At 45.9% G+C, this 22779-nt stretch overlaps 1 protein-coding gene across 1 annotated transcript in view; it reads right to left on the bottom strand.

The window, feature by feature from the left end:
* The window catches only part of FBXL13 (F-box and leucine rich repeat protein 13), a 244710-nt gene that overhangs the window by 221366 nt on the left and 565 nt on the right, over window positions 1-22779 (bottom strand). Inside the window, exons 2-3 of the mRNA XM_008258313.5 lie at window positions 2256-2359; window positions 1676-1766 (exon numbers count right to left, since the gene is read on the bottom strand). Of these exons, the coding sequence (XP_008256535.3) occupies window positions 1676-1766; window positions 2256-2359 (195 nt within the window). The remainder of the gene's footprint in view (window positions 1-1675; window positions 1767-2255; window positions 2360-22779) is intronic.

The raw sequence follows: 22779 nt of genomic DNA, 5'->3' as shown, positions 1-22779 counted from the left end.
CAAGGTCCAGCTCTCTGCTATGGCCTGGGAAAGCAGTAGAAGATGGCCCAAGTCCTTGGGACCCTGCACCCACATAGAAGACCTCCAGCTAGACGTTGGACACAACTTGATTTTATGTTGAGATTCTTGTGAAAATACTGACATACCCCTCTACAACAGTGGTCTGCAAACATTTTAGCATCTTTTACCAATGGTTCTCAAGCTGTATTCTGAATATACTGAAAAAAAAAAAAAAAAACTATTCCAAGAGTGTAGGGGTGGAGATGAGAGAGGATCCAGAATCCCATGCCCTAGGACTCCCCCTTAGCCTCTGAGGTTGACCCCAAACATCTCCAAGAACCTGGTTGCAGATATCCGCAGTCCATAGCAGATCACAGCGACTACCCCACACACCATGATGCAGACCAACTTGGACTTGGACATGGGGGTTCTGCCTAGTGCAGTGCTGCCTCCTAACCACTCCAGGCTCGGCAGAATCGGCCCATCCCTCTGCTCCTCTGTTGCAGACCATGGAATGGGGACCCGGTGTTACTCTCTACCTGTCCGTCTACACAGGTGCTACAAATTGTTTCTGGTTCTCAGCACCCACTTTGAACGCGGCCCTGAGTGCACTTCACAATGCCCAGCTTCACCAACAGCACTCAAGCCTGCTAGGCTTACCCTGACAGCAGCCCTGGAATGGAGAAAGATCACACTCACATCCTGTTTGTGCTAATGCTGCTCACCTTGCATGCCGGTGGCTATGTTAGCTTTTCTTAGAGACATAGTTTTTGTTCTAGAAGTTTCCATGTCTTGACTTACTTCCATGTCCTCTCTACAGGATCCAAACCAGCAGCTGGAGCTGGTTGCTCCTTTCAGAAACAATCAGGGCCAGCTTTTATGTTTGATCTTGTTCATGTTTTAGCCCCGTCTTTATGGGCATCATTCTCTTAACCCTTAACCCAAGTAGGCAGATGCCAAAGAGAATGAAGGGAGACAGAACACACAGGAAGCTGATTGGAAAGGAAAGAAAATCCTCTCCTTTGAAGTGTCCATAAGGACTGGCATTGTGGCACAGCAGATTGAGCTGTTCCCTGCAACACTGGCATCCCATATGAGGGCTGGTTCGAGACCACGTCTGATCCTGCTCCCTGCTAATACAACTGAGAAAGCAGCAGATAATGGCCCAAGAATCTGGGCCCCTGTCACCCACGTCGGAGACCAGGAAGGAGTTCCTGCCTCCTGATTTCAGCCTGACCCAGCCCCAAGCATTGTGACCATTTGAGAAGTGAACCAGCAAATGGAAGATCCTCTCTCTGTTTTTCCCTCTCTCTCTCTCTCTGTAATTCTGACTTTCAAACAAACAAATACAGCCCTAAAAAACATAAAAATAAAAGTTTCCATAGAGCTGTTTTACCATTACAAAGAATCATGAGAAAAAGAAAGGGGAAAGATCTTAGGAGCAAGAGCAGTGCTTCTTAGAAATGTGGGGAGGTTACTGTGAGTGTGCCTGTGAGTGTGGCTGTGTGTAAGTGCATGTGTGTGTGAGTGTGTGATGTCCCTTCACTTTTCTAGGTGCCCCCAATTCCAAAAATAATCAGACCTTATATCTCCCATCAAATCTAAAATCCATGTGGGAAACTTCCATCAAAATTTAACATACATATTTTAGAAATGCTTGGTTACTAATAATTACCAGCTGATCATCCAGTCCAAAAAGTTGTTCCAAGTAAGTTTTGGATAATCTTTGGAGTTTCGGTCTCATTGATAGATCAATGCACATGTCCCTTGAATAAAATCATAAAACAAGGTCAAAAAGTAACTTCACGTCCAGTACCCAGCTCCATAATTATATCACTGGTTCTTGTGGGTGGAGAAGGGAGAGGGGGGCAGAGACACATCCCTTCAGCAGAAGCAGAACAAAGTCACCTGGAGGATTCTTCAAACCATGCCTCTGCCTCCCCCTCCCACCGTCCACACCCGAGATACTGCTGTACCCTTCAAGAAGGCCACGCCTTTCTTTAATCCCCAACCTGAAATAAACTGTCCTGTGAACACAGGTCACTGATGAGGTACACTGTATTTTCCAAGTTGAAAACCAGTGGACAAATTATTCCTGTTTAAACCTCTGGGCCTAAAATAGCCTGTGGATGGATTCTGTAGCAATGTGGGTACTGAAAACCTTCACTGGCAAAACCTCATTACAACCACTGTACAATGAATGCTTTGCCTTCAAAAGAAAACACTTCCCTCTTATAAACCAAAACAATACCTACCAAAGAAGATTTTCCAGACCATTTTCCATTATAGCTATGATCATTTCCTCTAAATATTGCAGTGGATCCTCGGGACACATGACAAGTAGACCGCATAACAGCGCCTGGGCAAAACAGAGAAAAGAGTCACTGCTTCTGAATGTACATGTTCTTACTGAGCAGGACACAGACTTCTCATATGATTACAAAGTCAAACAACACGCCAGGTTTTAAGTAGATCTGCTTTTCACAAACCCCTCTGTATTTATTCAGTATTAATATTTTTCTAAAGTCAAATCAAGGCACAGTTTGTTTACCTTGCCCCTCTCTAAAACGTCTATCAAATAAGGCACAAAAAAGAGTCACTGGACAGTGCTGTGCATTATATGATGAGCAAGCTCTTTATACCCAAATGAAGAAATGGTTGTGATGCTTTGGCTCTAGGGTTTCTACCCTTTTAAAACCAAGGGCTCTTTTTTTTTTTTTTTTTTTTTTTTTGACAGGCAGAGTGGACAGTGAGAGAGAGAGAGAGAGAGAGAGAGAGAGAGAAAGGTCTTCTTTTGCCATTGGTTCACCCTCCAATGGCCACTGCAGCCAGTGCGCTGCGGCTGGCACACCGTGCTGATCCGAAGGCAGGAGCCAGGTAATTATCCTGGTCTCCCATGGGGTGCAGGGCCCAAGCACTTGGGCCATCCTCCACTGCACTCCCTGGCCACAGCAGAGAGCTGGCCACAGCAGAGGGGCAACCAGGACAGAATCCGGCGCCCCGACCGGGACTAGAACCCAGTGTACCGGCACTGCAAGGACTCATTTTTTTAAAGGTAGAATATTTCCCAGACTCAACCTAAAAGTAGTTGAGAAAACCAGTCAACAAAAGCTAGTGTGCATTCAGAGGCCAGCACTGGGGCTCAGCAGGTGAAGCCACAGCCTGTGATGCCACCATCCCATATCCAAACCCTAGTTTAAGTCCCAGCTGCTCCACTTCTGACCCACCTTGGAAAGCAGCAGAAAATCACATTAGGCCCCTAGCACTCAGTGAGAGACCAGGATGGAGTTCCTGGCTTGGGCTTCGGTGTGGCCCAGCCCCAGCTATTGCACCCATTTATGGAGTGAACCCTGTCCAGCCCTCTCTCTCTCTGTCATTCTGCCTTTCAGATAAAATAAATTAAAACAAAAAAATCTACTGTGCAAATAAGAACTCTGAACAATGCATTTGTATGTATATCTCCAGGGTATACAGATTTGAAAAACTGACACAGTGTGCATAGAAGAGAAACAAATGCCTTCCTGGACCTAAGATAACATTTAAAACATGTGTTATGGAACTCAGAAAGCCACTCTAGTCTCATTTTCCTCTATAAGGTCCCCTAAAAGAAAGTTCTAGTTAAAAGTACTGGAGAGAGACACAGAATCCCTGCAGACTTCTCCATAGGAGGCAGGCAGGAAGGTTACAGGACACAGAGACTGCCAGGCCTGCTCCTTAGGCATGTCTCAGTTCCCTCTCCCGGTCTCCAGTGAGGTCTAGTGTGTGCATACTGGGGGTGGAAACATTTTCTTTGGCTCTTCTCCTACACAGGAATCACTGCTGCTGGCTTCTTTCCTGCTCCTGTATTTAAGGAACCAAATAATCCCACCCTTTGACTTCTGCAGGGTGGTTCTTCCCACCCCTGCAGGCCAAGAGTTAGCAGACTCAGGCCTGGGGCCTTTGTCTTAGACTCAGCAGTTCCCACTCCCAAAAGAGGACAATTTTTCCTAATTGGATCCTGCATAATGCAATTTCCCCTTTCGTAACAACTCTGTGTTCCTGCAGGCCAGGAACCCACCCTTTCAGACAATGGCAAAATGGTTATGGCTGCGATCCCCCTCCCTCTCCAGCTCCGCCTCCCAGCCCAGCCCCATCCCAGCTGCCCACGGTGAACCTCAGCCATCTGCAGACCACGTGGCTGCACAGGAGATCACTGGTCCTCACCACTGTCGCAAGTTGAATTCAAACACTCATCCATTACTTCAAGAGCCAGCAACAGCGGGTCCCATGTGGGACCCGCCGGAAGAGCTCAAGTCTTCTCTTGCCTGGAGGCCAGACTTTCCGCAGCTCCCTGAAAAGCCCATCTGCTCCCTGACACTTCCGAGCCTGGATCCCCAGGGTACTGGGTTTCTGGACTCTCCACTCCACATCTCCTCTTCCACCTGATTCTGGCACTCTGAGGGCATCTACATCAACCACGATGGGGGCAGAGGCTGGGCTCTGAGGATGGGGCCTAGAACCCAGCATTTTAATAAGCTGTGTCCATGATTCCTATGTATGCTGAAGTCTCAAAACTAGTGCCATACTGGAGTTCAGCTTTATTATGAATGTTTAAGAAAGCTGAGGTCTGTTTACAGAATATCAGAACTTGTTTATTTCTTTATGTATTTTCAAACTCCACAGATCAGAAAACTATTTTTCCCAAAAACCTATTCTGCAGAAGTCAAGTTAAGTTGACTGGAATGCTAATCAAGGACATATGGAACCAGCAGAATTGAAATGTTCACTTTTTGCACAAGTAAACCCATTGTTCATCTTTTACTATGGAACAATATAAGACCGCATGAGATTTTATATATTAACAGTGAACAGCATTTGGCAACATGCCAACAGGACAGCACAGAAAATGAATCATTGGCTGTTTTTCTGTTTAGTGAAACTAAAAATCATAAAGCTATGAATTTAGTCTTTATCATAAACAGAAGCAAAATATGCAAACAACCCTACAAGATGGATGCTGATTCACTAATCAGGATTTTATTATTTAGCTAGCTCTCTTAATAAAAATTTACAAACAATCAAGGACAAAAAACACAATGACTTAATTATTCTGATTGGCTTCCTCATGCTTAAAATTTCACAAAACACTCACACAGTCCTCCACTTCCTTTTGGCTCTGCTTCCCAAATCTCAGTCCCCATATCTCTCAAATATTCTAATCTGAAAGATGTTCTGGATATTGAGGACAAATACAGGTTTCTCTAGGATGGTTGCTTCCATTCCTTTCCACAACAACCTTTTCTTTCTTTCTTTCTTTCTTTCTTTCTTTCTTTCTTTCTTTCTTTCTCTCTCTCTCTCTCTCTCTCTCTCTCTCTCTCCTTCCTTCCTTCCTTCCTTCCTTCCTTCCTTCCTTCCTTCCTTCCTTCCTTCCTTCCTTCCTTCCTTCCTTTTAAAGATTTGTTTATTTATTTGAAAAGCACAGTTACAGAGAAAGAGGTAGAGACAGAGAAAAAAATCTTCCACTCGCTAATTTAGTCCCAAAATGGCCACAACAGCTGGGGCTGGGCCAGATCATAGCCAGGAGCCTCAAACTCCTTCCAGGTCTCCCATAGGGATGCAGGGGCCCAAGCATATGGGCCATCCTCTGTTGCTTTCCCTGGCCATTAGCAGGGAGCTGGATCAAAAGTGGAGCAGCTGGGACTCAAACAGCACTCATATGGGATTGCAGGCAGTGGCTTAACCCTCTAAGCCACAATGCTGGTCCCCAACCTGTCTTGCAAAGAGCAAGATAATGCAGTAAGTGGAGACCACTAGGTTTAAATCCCAAATTTGCAATCTTTCTGTGTGTAACTTCTGACAAGTTACTGCTATGTCTTGTATTCCCTCAACTAAAATGAGATACAGAGGCAGGTGTTTGGCCTAATGTGTGAGACACTAATTAAGACACACTCACACACTCCATATCAGAGTACTGGGGTCAAGTTCCAGCTCAAGATCCTGATTAAAGCATTTCTGCTAATGCAGACCCTGGAAGGTAGCAATGATGGCCCAGGGAGCTGGGTCCCAGATACCCGCATGAGCCTTGGCTTGAGTTCCTGGTTCCTTGCTCTGACACCAGGCCATTTCTGGCATTTGGGGGGAGAACTAACAGATGAGAATGTGCTCTCAATCTCTCTCTCTCTTTCAAATATATATATATATATATATATACACACACACATACATATATACATATATCTTTCACATAAATAAATTTTAATAAAATAATAAATTCATATATGCCATAGGACTACCATGAAAATAAATTAAATGAATATACGTAAACTGCTTTGAACATTGTCTGGCACAAAATAGGCACTCATTAGATCATATAACAAGTCATCAACATTATTTTGAACCATTCCACTGGTCACTGTTATCTCCATTAGAAGGAAAAACCTGGACAAAGAAAAAAACTTCGAAATATTCCTTTATTCCACTCGAGTTCAGTGTGATGACAGAGAAAGACAAAAACAGAAAGAGGAAAACTGACATTATACCAAACTGAATGGAAGAGGTTAAAACAAATGCATTTTGATGAAAATCACTAGGAGAGAGAACTTGATAGAACAATAGTTCCAATATAAACGGCAATGTAACAACCATCTATTATAACTCTGAGTGGACACACAAAAACAGATGCAAGACACTAAAGAAATCACATCCTATCTTTTTAGATACTGAGATAAACATGGTAAAATACGCTATGGGCCTAAGCAGTAATATAAAAAGTGCTCCAAGAATGCAGAGATAAAATTGATTACCAAATGCTTATGGGGGCCTCAGCTGTTGCAGAAACGCCCAAGTGCAATGGATTCTGTCCCGGTTGCCCCTCTTCCGGGCCAGCTCTCTGCTGTGGCCCAGAAGTGCAGTGGAGGATGGCCCAAGTGCTTGGGCCCTGCACCCCATGGGAGACCAGGATAAGTACCTGGCTCCTGGCTTCAGATCAGCGCGATGTGCTGGCATTGGAAGGTGAACCAACGGCAAAAGGAAGACCTTTCTCTCTGTCTCTCTCACTGTCCACTCTGCCTGTCAAAAAAAAAAAAAAAAAAGGCGCATGCTCAAAGGACTTTCCCATCCCTTTCCTCTGCACCTGTCATGTTCAGTCTCTTCGTTGGGTCTTAGTTTAGTCCCTTAGTTCAGCTACACCCCATTTACCCTGACTCTATGAATTCCCAAACCCCTTTCTGAACAGCGACTAATTTGGACATTGACAGTACTTGCTTCTTCTCCTTGGAAGTCTACAATCATAAAATGTTCTCTTTCTCAGAAGATGAATTCCATGTTGGTATAATAATAGTGTGTGTGCAAGTAGGCATCCCTGTTGCACCAGAACTGATATGTTTCCTTTTTCAAAAAGATTTATTTATTTATTTGAAAGGCAGAGTTAGAGAGAGGGAGAGGGAGGGAGGGGTGGAGAGAGAGAGAGAGAGAGAGAGAGAGATCCATCTTCCAGCCACTGGTTCAGTCCCCAAAAGGCTACAACAGCCAGGGCTCAGCCAGACTTCAGTCAGGAGCCTGGAACTTCATCTGGGCCTTCCATGTGGGTGGCAGGTGCCCAAGCACTTGGGCCATCTTCTGCTGCTTTCCTAGGCACATTATCAGGGAGCTGGATTGGCAGTAGAGCAGCCAGGACTTGAGCCAGCATTCACACGGGATGCTGGTGTTGCAGGAAACAGCTTAACTCATTGCACCACAACACCAGCCCCAAGAGCTGACAGGTTTTGAAACAAACTCAGGGCTTCTCCTTTTCCCCTTGCCTCTACCATGCATTCACACAAAATTGTGTACCTGTCTTTCTTCCTCCAGAATATGTGTGGTCACAGAGGAGGGGTTGTGGGGTGGGACGGGCTGCTCATTTCATCTGTCTGAAAATATTTTATTCATACATAAATTCAGAAACATACTTTTTTTTTTTGACAGGCAGAGTGGACAGTGAGAGAGAGACAGAGAGAAAGGTCTTCCTTTGCCGTTGGTTCACCCTCCAATGGCCGCTGCGGCTGGCACGCTGCAGCTGGCGTACCGCGCTGATCCGAAGCCAGGAGCCAGGTACTTATCCTGGTCTCCCATGGGGTGCAGGGCCCAAGCACTTGGGCCAACCTCCACTGCACTCCCTGGCCACAGCAGAGAGCTGGCCTGGAAGAGGGGCAACCAGGACAGAATCCCGCGCCCCAACCGGGACTAGAACTCGGTGTGCCGGCGCCGCAAGGCAGAGGATTAGCCTAGTGAGCCGCGGCGCCGGCCCATACTCTTCTTTTAAAGAAATGGTAAATAATTCATAAAAGGTAGTTCTCTGCCTTTTTTTAAAAGTGAGATTTTTTTTTTTAAATGTAACATCACAATCACAATCACAAAACCCCTTACTTGGGGACAGATATCAGTTCCTAACCATCGTTCCGAGTCCCTTCTACTTTCCCATTCCCCACCCCTAACCTCTGCAATGAATCCAGAGTGGCATCTCACAAATGACTGACATCTCCCTCTGGAGTGGGGAGAGAGTTAGCATGCTGTCATGTTAGAGGGATATCTTAAAGTTGTATTTATGGGGGGCCGGTGCCATGGCTCACTTGGTTAATCCTCCGCCTGTGGTGCCGGCATCCCATATGGGCGCCAGGTTCTTGTCCCAGTTGCTCCTCTTCCAGTCCAGCTCTCTGCTGTGGCCTGGGAGTGCAGTGGAGGATGGCCCAAGTGCTTGGGCCCCTGCACCTGCATGGTAGAACGGGAGGAAGCACCTGGCTCCTGGATTTGGATCAGCACAGAGCCAGCCGTAGCGGCCATTTGGGGGATGAGCCAACAAAAGGAAGACCTTTCTCTCTCTCTCTGTTTATCTGTCAAATAAATTTTTTAAAAAAAAAGTTGTATTTATGGAAGTCAGTACATTAAAAAGCTGAAAAAAATCCTCTCTGTCCTGTTGACATTTAAATCAAGGGGACCAAGCTTTAATTGTAGAAACCCCATCAGTAAAGTATCCTGAAGATCACTGAAAGAGGCCATCTGGCCCCAGACATTCAGAAGGGGCCCTGGGCCAGACTTACGGAGGTTTTAAAGCAGACTGGACATGGGAGGAGCTGACTGTGACACCTGCTGGATTGTGCTGTCCCAACAGGGAGGCAGCGCCTGCCGCTAATCCCTAGATAAGTAACTGCAGAAGTAATAAATGAATACTTTTTATTTGTTCAATACCCTGTGGGTTCACCTCAGAAACTGCTTCTGTGAACTTGCTGGCTGGGCTGAAGGGACTCAGCAAAGATAACTAGCCCTCAGAGAAACCACATCCTCCTGGCCCCAAGATCCAGCAAAATCAGTGAGTGCAAGAACTCCTCTTCTGCAAACCTTGCTGAGCAGTCAGGAACTCCAGACAGGTGTGTCCAACAATAAGTCCCTAAAAATTGCTTAGTGAGGAACAAGCACTGTAGTAGCACGTTAGGCCACTACTTGGGACACTTGCAGGCCATATGGGAGTACCTGGTTCAAGTCTCAGCTACTCTGCTTCTGCTTCTTTCTTCCTGCTATGCCCAGGACACAGCAGATGATGGCCCAAGAACCTGAGTCCCTGCCACCCACGCAGGAGATCCCAACAGAGGTCTGGTCTCTTGGCTTCCGTCTGGTCCACCTCTGGTTGTTGTGGACATTGAAGGAATGTACCAATTGACTGGAACAACTTTTTTCCTCTGCTTCTGTCACTCTGCCTTTCAAATAAATATATATTTTAAAAAATACCGGTCTGTCTGGGGTTGGCACAGTGGTGTAGCGGACAGCCTGTGGTGCCAGCATCCCATATGGGTGCCAGTTCAAGCCCCGGCTGCTCCACTTCCAATCCAGCTCTCTGCTAGGGCCTAGGAAAGCAGTAGAAGATGGCTCAAGTCCTTGGGCCCCTGCACCTCCGTGGGAGACCCAGAAGAAGCTCCTGGCTCCTGGCTTTGGATCAGCTCGGCTCTGGCTGTTGTGGCTATTTGGGGAGTGAACCAGGGGATAGAAGACCTCCTTCTCTCACTGGCTCTACCTCTCTCTGTAACCCTGTCTGTCAAATAAATAAAATCATTCTTTAAAAAAAATATTGATCCAATGATAGACTCTATGTGATTTTAAAATAAATTTTTTTTAAAATACAAATTGGCAGGGTCAGTGTTGTGGTGCATTGGAATAAGCCACTGCCTGCAATGCCAGTATCCGTATCAGAGTGTTTCAAGTCCCAACTGCTCTGCTTCTGATCCAGCTCCCTATTGATGTGCCTGGGAAGGCAGCAGAAGATGGCCAGAGTACTTGGGCCCCTGCCACCCACGTGGGAGACCTGGATGAAGTTCCAGACTCTTAGCTTTGGCCTGGCCCAGCCTCAGCCATTGTGGTCACCTGGGGAGTAAACCAATGGATGGAAGATCTCTTTCTCTGCGTCTCTCCAACTGTGTCACTTTACCATTCAAATAACTAAATAAATCTTTAAAAAAAAATACAGATTAGCAATTAAATCTTGAAAGAAGTAAAGCATAAAAACTTTTCATGAAATCATAAAAAAAAAAAAAAACTTTTAAAATCATGATTTGTGGTTTAAGTGTGCCCTCTGCTGGAGGGATCTAGTTTTGTAAACTCTTCATCTTTCCCAGACATTAAAATTGAATTGAACAGCACTGTTGGCATTCAGATACAATGATTAACTATACTTACTTAATAACTTTGTAGACACTTTATGCAGCATATCTAGCTTGCCCTAGGTCCCTGTTATAGTGCAAGCAATATTCCAGGATCATGAATTCAATTGTCTAATACTTGTATTGAAAGTTCTGCTTTTCAGTGGTGGTAGGCAAAATAGCCAAGACATATTGTTTGGATTTTTGTTTTGGTAAATTAGTGCAGAAATGGCATTTTAAGAGAAATCTCTCAAAGAACTTAGCTGAGAATCGAGTTCTTCTCTTTCCCAACCAATGAAGCTAAGTGGGCATCCCCAGAACTAGTTTTCTGAAGGGAGACTCAAGGCTGTTGGTAAAGATGGCACCCAGGCTGAGTTAGCACAGTTTCTGCGCCCTGTAGAACTGTGGCTGTTGCTCTCCTCTGAACTTCTGTCTAGTGATGTCAGAGAATGCTAATAGTTTAGATCTTATTTTAGGATTACTTGTACTCTAAATCCACAGTATTTTAGGCTTGAGAAACGCCTGTGGTAGATGTTTTTCCAAATTGCCACCTATATGTACTGATTGCATTGTTACTTTACTAGGTTTTCAAAGCCAGCAACACTTAGTATGTGTCCACAGGCCATAACAGAGACATCAAGCAGCTCAGTGAGTAGCAGACGGCCTGCGTTGTTTGGAAAATGGTATATACAAGCATTTGTGCAGATTTTTTGCTGGGTTCAGTATGCTGATCTAGACAGGCTGTTTCTCTGCTCCGTGTGGAAGGCAGCTGTGACTGGGCTGCACTGATGAAGCAGGTGGAAGGGCACCTCAGGTGTTCCTGTACTCTTTGCATTGAGATTCTACATGCTTATTAACGCCCTACTGCTAAGGCTCTGCATACACGCTTGGAGTCATCTTGTCCTGCTGGAACTTCCTGTGCAGAGCCATAGCATTGGCTCGGCCAGTAGGAATGGAACGGGACCTTGTCTCACGCTGATGATACCTCAGATGTTGGCTGGCTATGTGAACTATTTCCTATTATCAGAGTTGTTCTGATTTTTAGCTAAATGAAAATCTAAATTCTATCCCCGTCCATCCCAGAAAACAAAACAAAATCATGCTTTTTGAAATTCTTTCAAGAACTTTGAGGAAAAAATGATGGTACTATCTAAAGTTCTTTATTTCAGAACATGATAAATAGATGCCATTAACAAACTCAAGATTAAAAAAGCATACCGTCTAAGTTCAGATAGACTATTGACGCCAAGGTTTTTTTTTTTGTTTGTTTGTTTGTTTGTTTTGTTTTTTGACAGGCAGAGTGGACAGTGAGAGAGAGAGAGACAGAGAGAAAGGTCTTCCTTTGCCGTTGGTTCACCCTCCAATGGCTGCCGCAGCCGGCGCGCTGCCCGGCGCACCGCGCTTATCCGAAGCCAGGAGCCAGGTGCTTCTGGTCTCCCATGGGGTGCAGGGCCCAAGCACTTGGTCCATCCTCCACTGCACTCCCGGCCATAGCAGAGAGCTGGCCTGGAAGAGGGGCAACCGGGACAGAATCCGGCGCCCTGACCGGGACTAGAACCTGGTGTGCCGGTGCTGCAGAGGATTAGCCTGGTGAGCCACGGTGCCAGCCATCAAGGGTTTTGATCAATAACATAACAAAAATTTCCCCTTTGCCATGCTATAAATTCTGTTGTTTGGGGAGAGGGTATGTGTGTATGTGTGTATGTGTTGTATGTGTGTGGGGGGGGGGTGTGTCTATCCATCAGTATCAGTACTTGGTAGGTTAGGAAAACTAACATTCCTGGTTCTGTGTGAGTAGAAGAGTGTATAAAGCAACATGAAATATTAGCCATCATTTTCTTTTAAATTACAGACTAAGGTTAATTGTTCTCAAAACTGTCTTTTTTTCCTTCAAAACTGAAAGAAGTTTTTTTGGATTTAATGAAGCGCTGCTGGTTGAAGCCAGTCTGACATGGTAGGAGAGACAGACTGATGAACGGTGTGCTGCCTGATTTAAAACCAAACCCTGAACCCTTTAAAGGGCAAGAAAACATGTTTTACATGCTCAAAAAAAAAAAAAAAAAAGCAAGTTGTGCTTTTGTCTTCAGTTGATCTGGGTGCATCCAGTTTGGAACCCACTGGGAAAGTATGCACCACCTTAATCTCTCAGTCAGAACTGAGTGCATGGAACTAATCTACGTGGCTAGCCCGTGCTTCCGCTGTTAACCAGCTGTTCTCATCACACAGAGCACAAACAGGGTGAAGCCTTTGCCTGCAAACTGGTACGAGGAGTCTGCTGCTGCAGGCCTCACACCTTGTCTTGTTGATTTATGTATTTAAATATCTGAAAGGCAGAGTGACAAAGAGGGAAAGGCAAAGAGAGATCTTCCATCCACTGTATCATTCCCCCTAACGGCCACAGCAGCCAGGTCTGGGCTAGGCCAAAGCCAGGAACCAGGAACTCCATTCTGTTCTCTCACATGGATGGCAGAGGCCCAAGTACTTGGTGAGTTATCCTCCACTGCTTTCCCAGGTTCATGAGCAGGAAGGTGAATTGGAAGCAAAACAGGTCTTGAACGGGCACACCAATATGGGACTCCAGCATCACAAACAGCAGTTTAATCCACTGTGCCACAGGCCCTTCATCCCTTCTTACAATGAGCTATTCATTTGAAAACTGTTCATTTCTTTAGGGGCACTGTCCCCATCAACTTTTCATAAAGCATCAGTGATTTCGTCATTCTTCTACCCAAGCCTTACCATAAATTTGATGTTTATTCTTGCTTCCATTTTAACAGAATTCATGTTGTTCCAATAGGGGCTCTTTCAAATCTAAGTCTTTTTTTTTTTTTAATTTTACTTGTTTGTTTGTTTATTTAAAAGCAGAGTTACAGAGAGAGATGGAGAAAGAGGGAGAGAAGCAGAGATCTTTCATCTGCTGCTTCAGTGCCCAAATGGCTTAAATGGCCAGGGTTAGGCCAGGCCAAAGCTAGGAGCCAGGAACTTCATCCAGGTCTTCCACATGGGTAATGGGTGCCCAAGTACTCAGGCCATCTTCCACTGCTTTCCCAGGCTCATTAGCAGGAAGCTGGATCTGAAGTAGAGCATCCAGGACAAACTGGTTCTCTGATATAGAATGCCAGCAGTGTAGGCAATGGCTTAAACTACTGCACCACAATGCAAGACCCTCAAATTGAAGTCTTGTCCTTCTTAGTACTTCAAACTAGATCCTGCTGAGATATAACAAATCAGTTCAAATTTATTTTTGTGCAAGAAAATTTTGAAATCCATGTATAAGTTTTTTTCCCACACAATACCTATTTTCCATGAATATTTTGAAGACTCTTCATATTCTAGACCTGCATTGTCCAATACAGCAGCTATTGGCTACCCTGAGTACTTCAAATATGGCTAGTCCAAATTGAGATGTGCTAGAAGTATAAAGTAGATGTCCAATTTTAAAGACTTACTATTAGTTTATAAGCCTATGTTGAAATGATTATATTTTGAATAGATTGGTTTACAGAAAATATAGTTAAAATTAGTTTCATCTAGTCTTTTTACCTCCTTAATGTGTTTGTTAGACACCCAAATAGACAAATGCTCAGAGAACTCAGGAGAAAAGTTTGGGCTAGAGGCAGCTTCAGAGTCACAGCTATAAGTAGTTAAGCAACGGGATGTTTTTTACTAGCACATAGTAGATGGCAAGCAAATATCTGCTGATCAAATGGCCTAATGTACACCCCCTTAGGTGACCACTCTTGACATTCCCCTAGGAAAAAAGCTGGCTAATGTCAAGAAGCAAGTATTTTTTTAAAATGACATTTTGGGGAGCTGGTGCTGTGGTGTAGCAGGTAGAGCTGCCACCTACGGTGCCAACATCCCATACTGGTTCGAGTATCGGCTGATCCATTTCCAATCCAGTGCCTTATCAATACACCAGGGAAAAACAGTGGAAGATGGCCTGAGTTCTTGGGCCCCTGCATGCACGTGGGAAACCTGGAAGAAGCTCCTGGCTCCTGGCTTCGGCCTGACCCAGCCTTGGTTGTTGTGGCCATTTGGGGAGAGAATCAGCAGATGGACGATCTCTCTGTCTCCTTCCCTCTCTAATCCTACCTTTCAAATAAATAATAAACAAATCTTTTAAAAGTGAAATTTATCTAAGTTGAATTGAACATACAATGTAGCAGTTTTTAAGCTGAGTGTGTGAAATTCTTAGAGTCCACAAAAGGCTTCCCAAGGGACATGGGGACATGAATGGTATAAAGAAATCCACTTGCAGATCCTTGCCCTCCCTATGTATTCTTCCCTAAAATTGATCGGAGGACACCTTTTGTAACTTTCTTTTCCTACTTTTCCCTTTCGCAATCACTTCCTCCCACTCCGAATCTCATACATCTGAAATATTACTAGAAAGAAAACTGAGGAACAGAAATTTTAAAACTTAATCAAAGTCATCCAATTAATAATTGGTAAAGTTAATTGCCATCTTAGCAAAAGAGAGAGAGAGAAGCCTCTTCTACTGTTTCAGGTGCTTTACGTCTAAGTAACAAGTCTCAATTCAGCATGAAATATATTGGTTCCTACCACTAGACACTCAGAGGTAAATCAAGCTTCAGCCTGAGTTTAATACAGTGGTGCCCTAATGTCAGGGTCCAGTCCCAGGGATGGTGTGATGGTTTGGATGACAGTTTGTGTTTCCCCCTCCAAAGACCCATGTGCTAAACTCCTATGCAAATGGAACTTAATTCAAGTATGATGCTTGAAGGCGGGGCCCTGGGAAATGATTAGGTTGTTAGGTTGGAAACTCTGTTATCAAATCATGATGACTTCATAAGGAGAAACCTTATATATGTGGGCACAGAGTGTTCTCTCTCTCTCTCTGCTTTGCCGGCTCACCATGTGATCATCCCTCCACATCTGCTCCAACACCCTCACCAGACATCACACTGATGGGGCCACCTAATCTTGGAGTGACCCTCACAAACTGTGAGCTGAAATAAACCTTCTTCCTAAGCAGCTTTTCTCGGGGGTTTTAGTTGTAATAACAGGAAGCTAACACAGGTGAGGAGAATCAATGTCCTTGAAGTTTACGGGCCATGTGACGGAAGAGGCTGGTGCAGGCAGGGAACGGATGCTGTATGGGCAACCTAATGCCAACTACAGATTTGCTCCTGAGGAACACAGACAGAAAAGGAAAAAGCAGAAGAAAAGGAGGTAATTATTGAGAGACTGAGGCCCATTTACTAGGGGATGCTCTTGTGATCTATATCTTATTCTCAGATAGTCTGAGATCCAACTTGATACTAATCCCCACCCCCTATAAGAACAAGCCAAGAACAGCAGATGCATTCATATTTTCCCAAATGGTATGACAATATCTCCCATGCCATATGTTCCTTTTGCAATGTGACTCTCATATGCTTCTCATCAATAAATGGATTTGATGTTCCCACCCCTTGCAGCTCAGTATAAATAATATTACATTGCCTTCCAAGCCAAAGTCTAAAATAGTGGTATAACTTCTGCCAGTTCTATCTGGGGATGCTGGCTCTTAGAACCCAGCTACCGTACTGTAAGGAAGTCCGAGAGCCCATGGAGAGGCCCACATGGAGAGCAACCAAGGCTCCTGGTTCACAGCTCCAGCTGAACACCCAGCCAAGAGCCAGCACCAGCTTCCTAGGCATGCAAGTGAATCATTTTAAAACACCTTCTACCCCTTGTTGATCCATCCCAGCTGAACACATGGGACAAATATAAGCTGTCCCTAGAAAGCTTGCCAGAATTTCAAATTTTTGAGCAAAGTAAATGATTCCTTTTGAGTTAAGCCCCTGAGTTTTACAGTTTTGTGTTATACAGCAATGGGTAATTGAAATATCATGAAGACCTCTCTCTCTCTCTCTAACTCTGTAATTCAAATAAATAAAAAAAATGTTTAAAAAAAAGTAGTTCTAGAATGAGTGAGCTTAGGAGGAAAGTGAAATGAAGAAGAAATGGAGATTTCACAGATGCAATAAAAGATAAAATAGTCAAAAGTATGATCATAGGAGCAGACTAAAGAACAGTGAAAGCAAATTGGAAGATGGCCAGCATTGTGGGGCAACAGAAGCCATTTGCAACACAGCATCCTATATCAAAGTGCCAGTTAGTGTCCAGGCTACTTCTCTTCTATCCAGGTGTAGTTCCACAATGGGCCAGAAGAATTTCATCCTTTCAACCAAGTCCAGTTTTTGTCAGTGGCTCCAGCCACTTTCCAAAGCAGTCCAGCTGTAGACCTGATAGGCAGCTGGGTGCCCATGTGTGCCGTCAGCCAGGGTGTGCGCAGCCACCAAGCTAAGGACAATAAGACAAAGAAGTAAGCCACACCAACAATGGTAAATCTCAACTACTGTGTAGGATACAAGCGAGAGACGACTTGGGACAATGCTACAGTTGGCAAAAGCAGTCATCCAGCCTCTTACATCAGACTTTGTGGGGCACAGGTTTTGACAGATAATCTTTAACATGTAGGGATACTGAAGAAGATAGTAATAGCTATAATGTTCAGACAAATGTGCCAATAAGCAAAGTAATGGCCCCTTCTTTGCATGGGTAATGTACCTGGACCACAGGGGGCCTAGTGGCCATTACCCATGGTGTCACACCCAGGTCACATTTTATTCCTGCTCCCTATGGCAACTGCAAGGCAAATCAGGCCTTGCGGTTAGCTTTTCATATTTTCCATAGCCACTTTCAGGTGTCACATGCACACTCCCGGTCTCACAAGCCACGGGATAGGTAACAACATACTGCTTTGTTTTCCAAAACCTGGCTTCAGCAGGAGGTCAGTGGTTTGCACCAAAAGTTGAATGGGTACTGCTGAATAATGCAGCAAAGCCTCCACAGGGGCTAGTGCTGCTGCCCAGGGCCGGTCATTTAATAACCATTACACAGGCCACAGGCCATCCCACCAGGTGGCCTGAGTTAGTTTCCTTTCTGAGGCCATGCTTCAGTAATTCTATCATTCAATCATGCTGGTTTCTTGGAGATGGTATGATGCACACAGTTTCCAATCAATGCCTACCTAGATGTTTACCCCAACTTTGCACTCCTAAGCCTGTAAAATGAGTCACTCTCAATAACCTGTGGTCTTCCGTAGATGGCAGATAATCTTTCCAAGGCATGCAGGATGGCCACCTAATGGGAACTGCAAAAAGCAGTCCCACAGCAGCATCTACACAGGTAACAGCATACTTGTACCCATCAGACTGGGGCAAAGGTCCAAAATTCCACTTTCCACCTTTCAAGGGACATTCACAGTTCCAGTGGCCACTGTATCACGGTTCTAGTGGCCATTAGTACTTGGTGGAGATGCTCCTGGAAACAGATGGTACAGCTTTTGCAAGCATTTAGAACCCTACTGGCAGGTAGCCCACATAGTCTTTTTGTTCTGCATATAGCAACCACTGATGTAACCACTGGGAAATATGACTTTCTGGGGCCTTTTCCAATCAATGCACCTTAGCTAGGGTAATCAATGCACCTTAGCTAGGGTATCAGTTTCATCATCCCCTGGATGGCCAAGGGGCGTGTGACCTGTCATAGGGTATACAGTGATTTTCTCCTTGTGTTCCATCTCCCACAGGTCTTACCACATGGTTGGCCCCATAAATGTTGGTGCATGACCGTCCAATTTTTTACGCGCCTAAACAATATCCAGTTAGGGTCTGAGAGACAGCCCAGCTGGTCCTGCAAATCACAGGCGGGTGCTCACTGACAGCAACCAGCCAGCCTGCTGACTACTTTGTTGATTACCTGACTCTCATCAAATCATTTCATGGAAGGCTGGAAAGGGACCACAATCTACTGTGCAGGGTGTCCTCTGCTAGATCCATCCATGGACCAGGCAACTGCAGAGATCAGCAGATGTGGGCCAGACCAGGCCAGTAATGGACTGGGTACTGGTTCCATAGCTCAAGGGGCCTCAGGGAGAGTGCTGTCAGTTAACTAAGTCACCAGCCCCAAGGTCCTTCTAATTCAGCCCACAATAGGCTTGCATTTAGAACTCCCTGCTGTTGCAGGAAGGCTCCCCGTGTCGCCAGTGTGAGCATTTGTGCTGTTCTACCATGTGGTTACACTGCCCAGTCTCTTATTTAGCCAACGAGAGGGTAAAAGGCGCACAAAATAACAGGGGTGGTGCCCGTTATCCTTGCAGTAGTCATCAAAGCAGCACATACCACATAGCGCTGTTTTTTGACCAAGGGATACCAAATCTCTGCTCCTTTCCATAACTGGGACCAAAACCCCAGTGGTCTACCTCAGCCTGTTTTACCACTGCCAAAGGCCCCAACCAAATCCTTCTGCAGTGACATGCATGTTAAAGTCACACGGGTAGGCTGGATGAAACATACTGAGGGCCTGGGCAGCTCACACATTTTGCGTAGCCACTGTGAAGGCTGCTTGCTCTTGCTCACCCCATTCCCAACTGATGCCCTTCTTCACCAACAGTACAAGGGTCTCAGAATTTGTGCCACTCGTGGGACAGTATCTCCGATATCCCAAAAATCCTATAAACTCCTACAACTGCTTTACTCCTGCCATCGGGGTGGGAAAGGGCTGAGTTTTGTTTATCACAGTCTCAGGAATGACCTTCACCTTACCCAACCAGACAGCTCCCGAGAATTTGACACAGTCCTGGTCCCTGACTCATTAACTGCCCAGCCACCCATCTTTAAATGGTTCAGCAAAGTAAGTATGGCTGCTTCCAACTCTAAAAGAAAGTCACAGGTTCATCACATCACTGACATGGTGGTACATACACATTGTCAGGGGTACTGGCCATTGTGCCAAATCTACACAAGGTGGGGTAATGTAGATGACCTTGTAGAAGAACAGTCGGGATCTGTTTCCAGTCGTCCCATGTGAAAATTAGCTGGTCGTGACTCTCAGGAGGTTATTTCAATAGAGAAGAAGGCATTGGCCAAATCTAAAACAGTAATGATAGGTCCCAAGTTCACGGCTGAGACAGTCCATAATACTGCCTATGAATGGAATCGCTACATGCAAGAGAGATACAATTTTATTAAACTTTTGGTATTCCACCATCATCTGCCATGTCCCATCTGGCTTTCTTATAGGCCATACTAGTGAATTAAACAGGCCTAATGATGCCTACCTTCTCCGGTTCCCCGAATCTTCCAGTAATTTCCTCATGACCCTTTGGTAGTTTATACTGAGTGGTGTTCATCACCTGATTAGGCATCGACAGCTGTACAGCGGGTGGGCAGGGTGCCCCCTCGGTGCAACTTTTTTATTTTTAAAAGCTTTATTTTATTTATTTGAAAGGCAGAGTTAGAGAAGTGAGAAAGAGAGAGGACTTCCATCCAATGGTTCACTCCCCAGATGGCTGCAATGCCCAGAGGTGCACCAATCTGAAGCCAGGAGCCAGGAGCCTCTTCCAGATCTCCCACGTGGGTGAAGGGGCCCAAGGACTTGGGCCATCTTCCACTGCTCTCCCAGGCCACAGCAGAGAGCTGGATCAGAAGTGAAGCAACTAGGACTCAAACCGGTGCCCATATGGGATGCCGGCACTGCTACATCACAGCGCCAGCCCCTCAGTGTAACTTTAACCACAGGTACTCACAGGCAGAACTCCCTTATTGCAGTTTTTGGCCATAAGCCCTGGAGAGCATCAATACCAGTAGGTGCTCAGGTACAGGGGATACATACACAGTGCATTCTCCAAGTGGTAGACACCTGATTCTCAGAGGCAGGTTTACTACTTTTATCTGGATAGCACGACCCCCATAATTATCTATGACTACCGGGAGACCCAGAAACCTCTAAGGATCGCAGTATAATGTTCATCGGCCCCTGTGTCAACTAATGCCAGCACTTGATGGCTATTAGAAGTGAGTCAGTGAATAGCCAATTCTACATGAGGTCTCTGGTGCCCACAAGTCTCAGCCAAGAAGGTACCATGGCCTTGTGCGTAACTGAACTGAGATGTCCAGTTGTTAGTCACTTCAGACAGCTCAGGGCCACTTAGAAATCCTGTAAACTCTCACTCTCTCCAACTCTGCCTTTCAGCCTTTCAAATAAATAAATAAATAAATCTTTAAGAAAAAAAAAAAAGGCCAGTGGCGCAGCTCAATAGCTAATCCTCTGCCTTGCGGCGCCAGCACCCAGGGTTCCAGTCCCAGTCAGGGCGCCGGATTCTGTCCCGGTTGCTCCTCTTCCAGTCTAGCTCTCTGCTGTGGCCCAGGAAGGCAGTGAAGGATGGCCCAGGTCCTTGGGCCCTGCACCTGCATGGGAGAACAGGAGAAGCACCTGGCTCTTGGCTTCAGATCGGTGCGGTGTGCACCCACGTGAACCTGGTTAGAGTCCCTGCTGTTCCACTTCCTATCCAGCTCCCTGTTAATATACCTGGGAAAGGAAGTCCCTGGGCCCCTGCACCCAAGTGGGAGACCTGGAAGAAGCTCCTGGTTCCTGGCTTTGGATAGGTCCAGCTCTAGCCATTGCAGCATTTGGGGAGTAAACCAGTAGACAGAAGCTCTCTCTCTTGCTCTCGCTCTGTAATTCTGTTTTTCAAATAAATAAATAAATCTTTCACATACAAAAAAAAAAAATAAAAAGGAAAGAAAACCCTGTTACCATCCTGTTCAGCCTCCACTTGGATGCTGTACTCAAACTGGGCTTCCTTGATGGCTGAAACTATCATTGCAGTTTTCATTGTTGCCATAATTCAAATTAGTCTTCCCGGCTAATTTTTCCCTGTCTGTCCCTGCTGCCAGAAAATCGACCCACATCTGGGTTCAAGTGACCCTGATTGGTTCTTTGCCTTCTTTCTTCTCTAGTTGTGGCCCGCACCCCCTTCTGAGTGTACACTGTTTCTGCCTCCCCCAAATAAGCAATGATACAGGTAATCATAGCAATAGGCTGTCCAATGGGTGGCTAGAATCACCACCAGGAGGCCAGACAGGGCAAAGGGAGCAGTCTGCAGCCCAAGTCCATCCCTGCAATAAAAACTTCTTTATCTGGCCCTTACGTCCCAGTATTCCACATTCCCAACTTTTGCAACACCTGCTGTAGTTCAGCATACATCTGCCACCTGCTGATGGCCCCAGGCATTAAGCCATACCATGTGGGCTCCCACCAGAATCCAGTCTACAAGGGCGGGTGTCCTGCCACATGACGGGTGCATCCACCCTTACATCCCACAGTTGGAGCAGCCAAGCTGCAATGGATTCAGAGGCCTTCTGCCTAACTGTAGACTCCAGATCCAGTATTTCCACCTGAGAATACAGGCAGAATACGGAAGGCTCCACCACCTGGGGGAGGGCTGCAGCTGTCCCTGTGGAACCTTCCATTGCTGAGTCTTAATTTTTTGGGTGACAACTAGGCAGGCCTTGAACAGCATCAGAGACTCAGCATCATATTCGTCATCCAGGACCTGACCACCACCACCACCACCGGTTTATCTCCAGAGTCAGGTGTGGCTTGGAGGACAGCGACCTCGATTTCCAGGGCCAGAATGCCATCTTCCCTCACCTTTCGATTTGCCTGTCTCCTCATTCTCCAAGGAATGCCCTATAACCTAGCAGTGGTTTCCACCAGAAAGACCCACCTCATGGCCCCTGCCACTGCCCAGGCATCCTTCTCTAAGGTCTCCCCAAGCCCATGCAATGTCTTTTCTTTTTTTATTTTTTCAATTTTATTTATTTTTTTTTTGACAGAGTTAGGAGACAGAGAGAAAGGTCTTCCTTTTTCCGTTGGTTCACCTCCTAAATGGCCGCCACAGCCGGCGCACTGCGCAGATCCGAAGCCAGAAGCCAGATGCTCCCTCTTGGTCTCCCATGCGGGTGCAGGGCCCAAGCACTTGGGCCATCCTCCACTGGGCCATAGCAGAGAGCTGGACTGGAAGAGGAGCAACCGGGACAGAATCCGGCGCCCCGACCGGGACTAGAACCCCAGGTGCCGGCGCCGCAGGCGGAGGATTAGCCTAGTGAGCCGCGGCGCTGGCCATGCAATGCCTTTTCTATACTAACGGGCGCACCATCCACTTTGGCCCACTCCTGGGGCAGGGGGGTCGCCCAGGCAGACAAGGCCACTGCCACCCCTGAATCCCGTCCTCTGGCGGGGAAGAACGCTCCACAGGGGCCTGAGACGAATCCCGCAG

The sequence above is a fragment of the Oryctolagus cuniculus genome, chromosome 3, assembly GCF_051225735.1.
Source record: "Oryctolagus cuniculus isolate XC-2025 breed Fujian yellow rabbit chromosome 3, ASM5122573v1, whole genome shotgun sequence".
Classification (NCBI taxonomy): Eukaryota; Metazoa; Chordata; class Mammalia; order Lagomorpha; family Leporidae; genus Oryctolagus; species Oryctolagus cuniculus.
The sequence above is the reverse complement of the archived record's forward strand: the minus strand, read 5'-3'. Positions and strand labels throughout refer to the sequence as shown.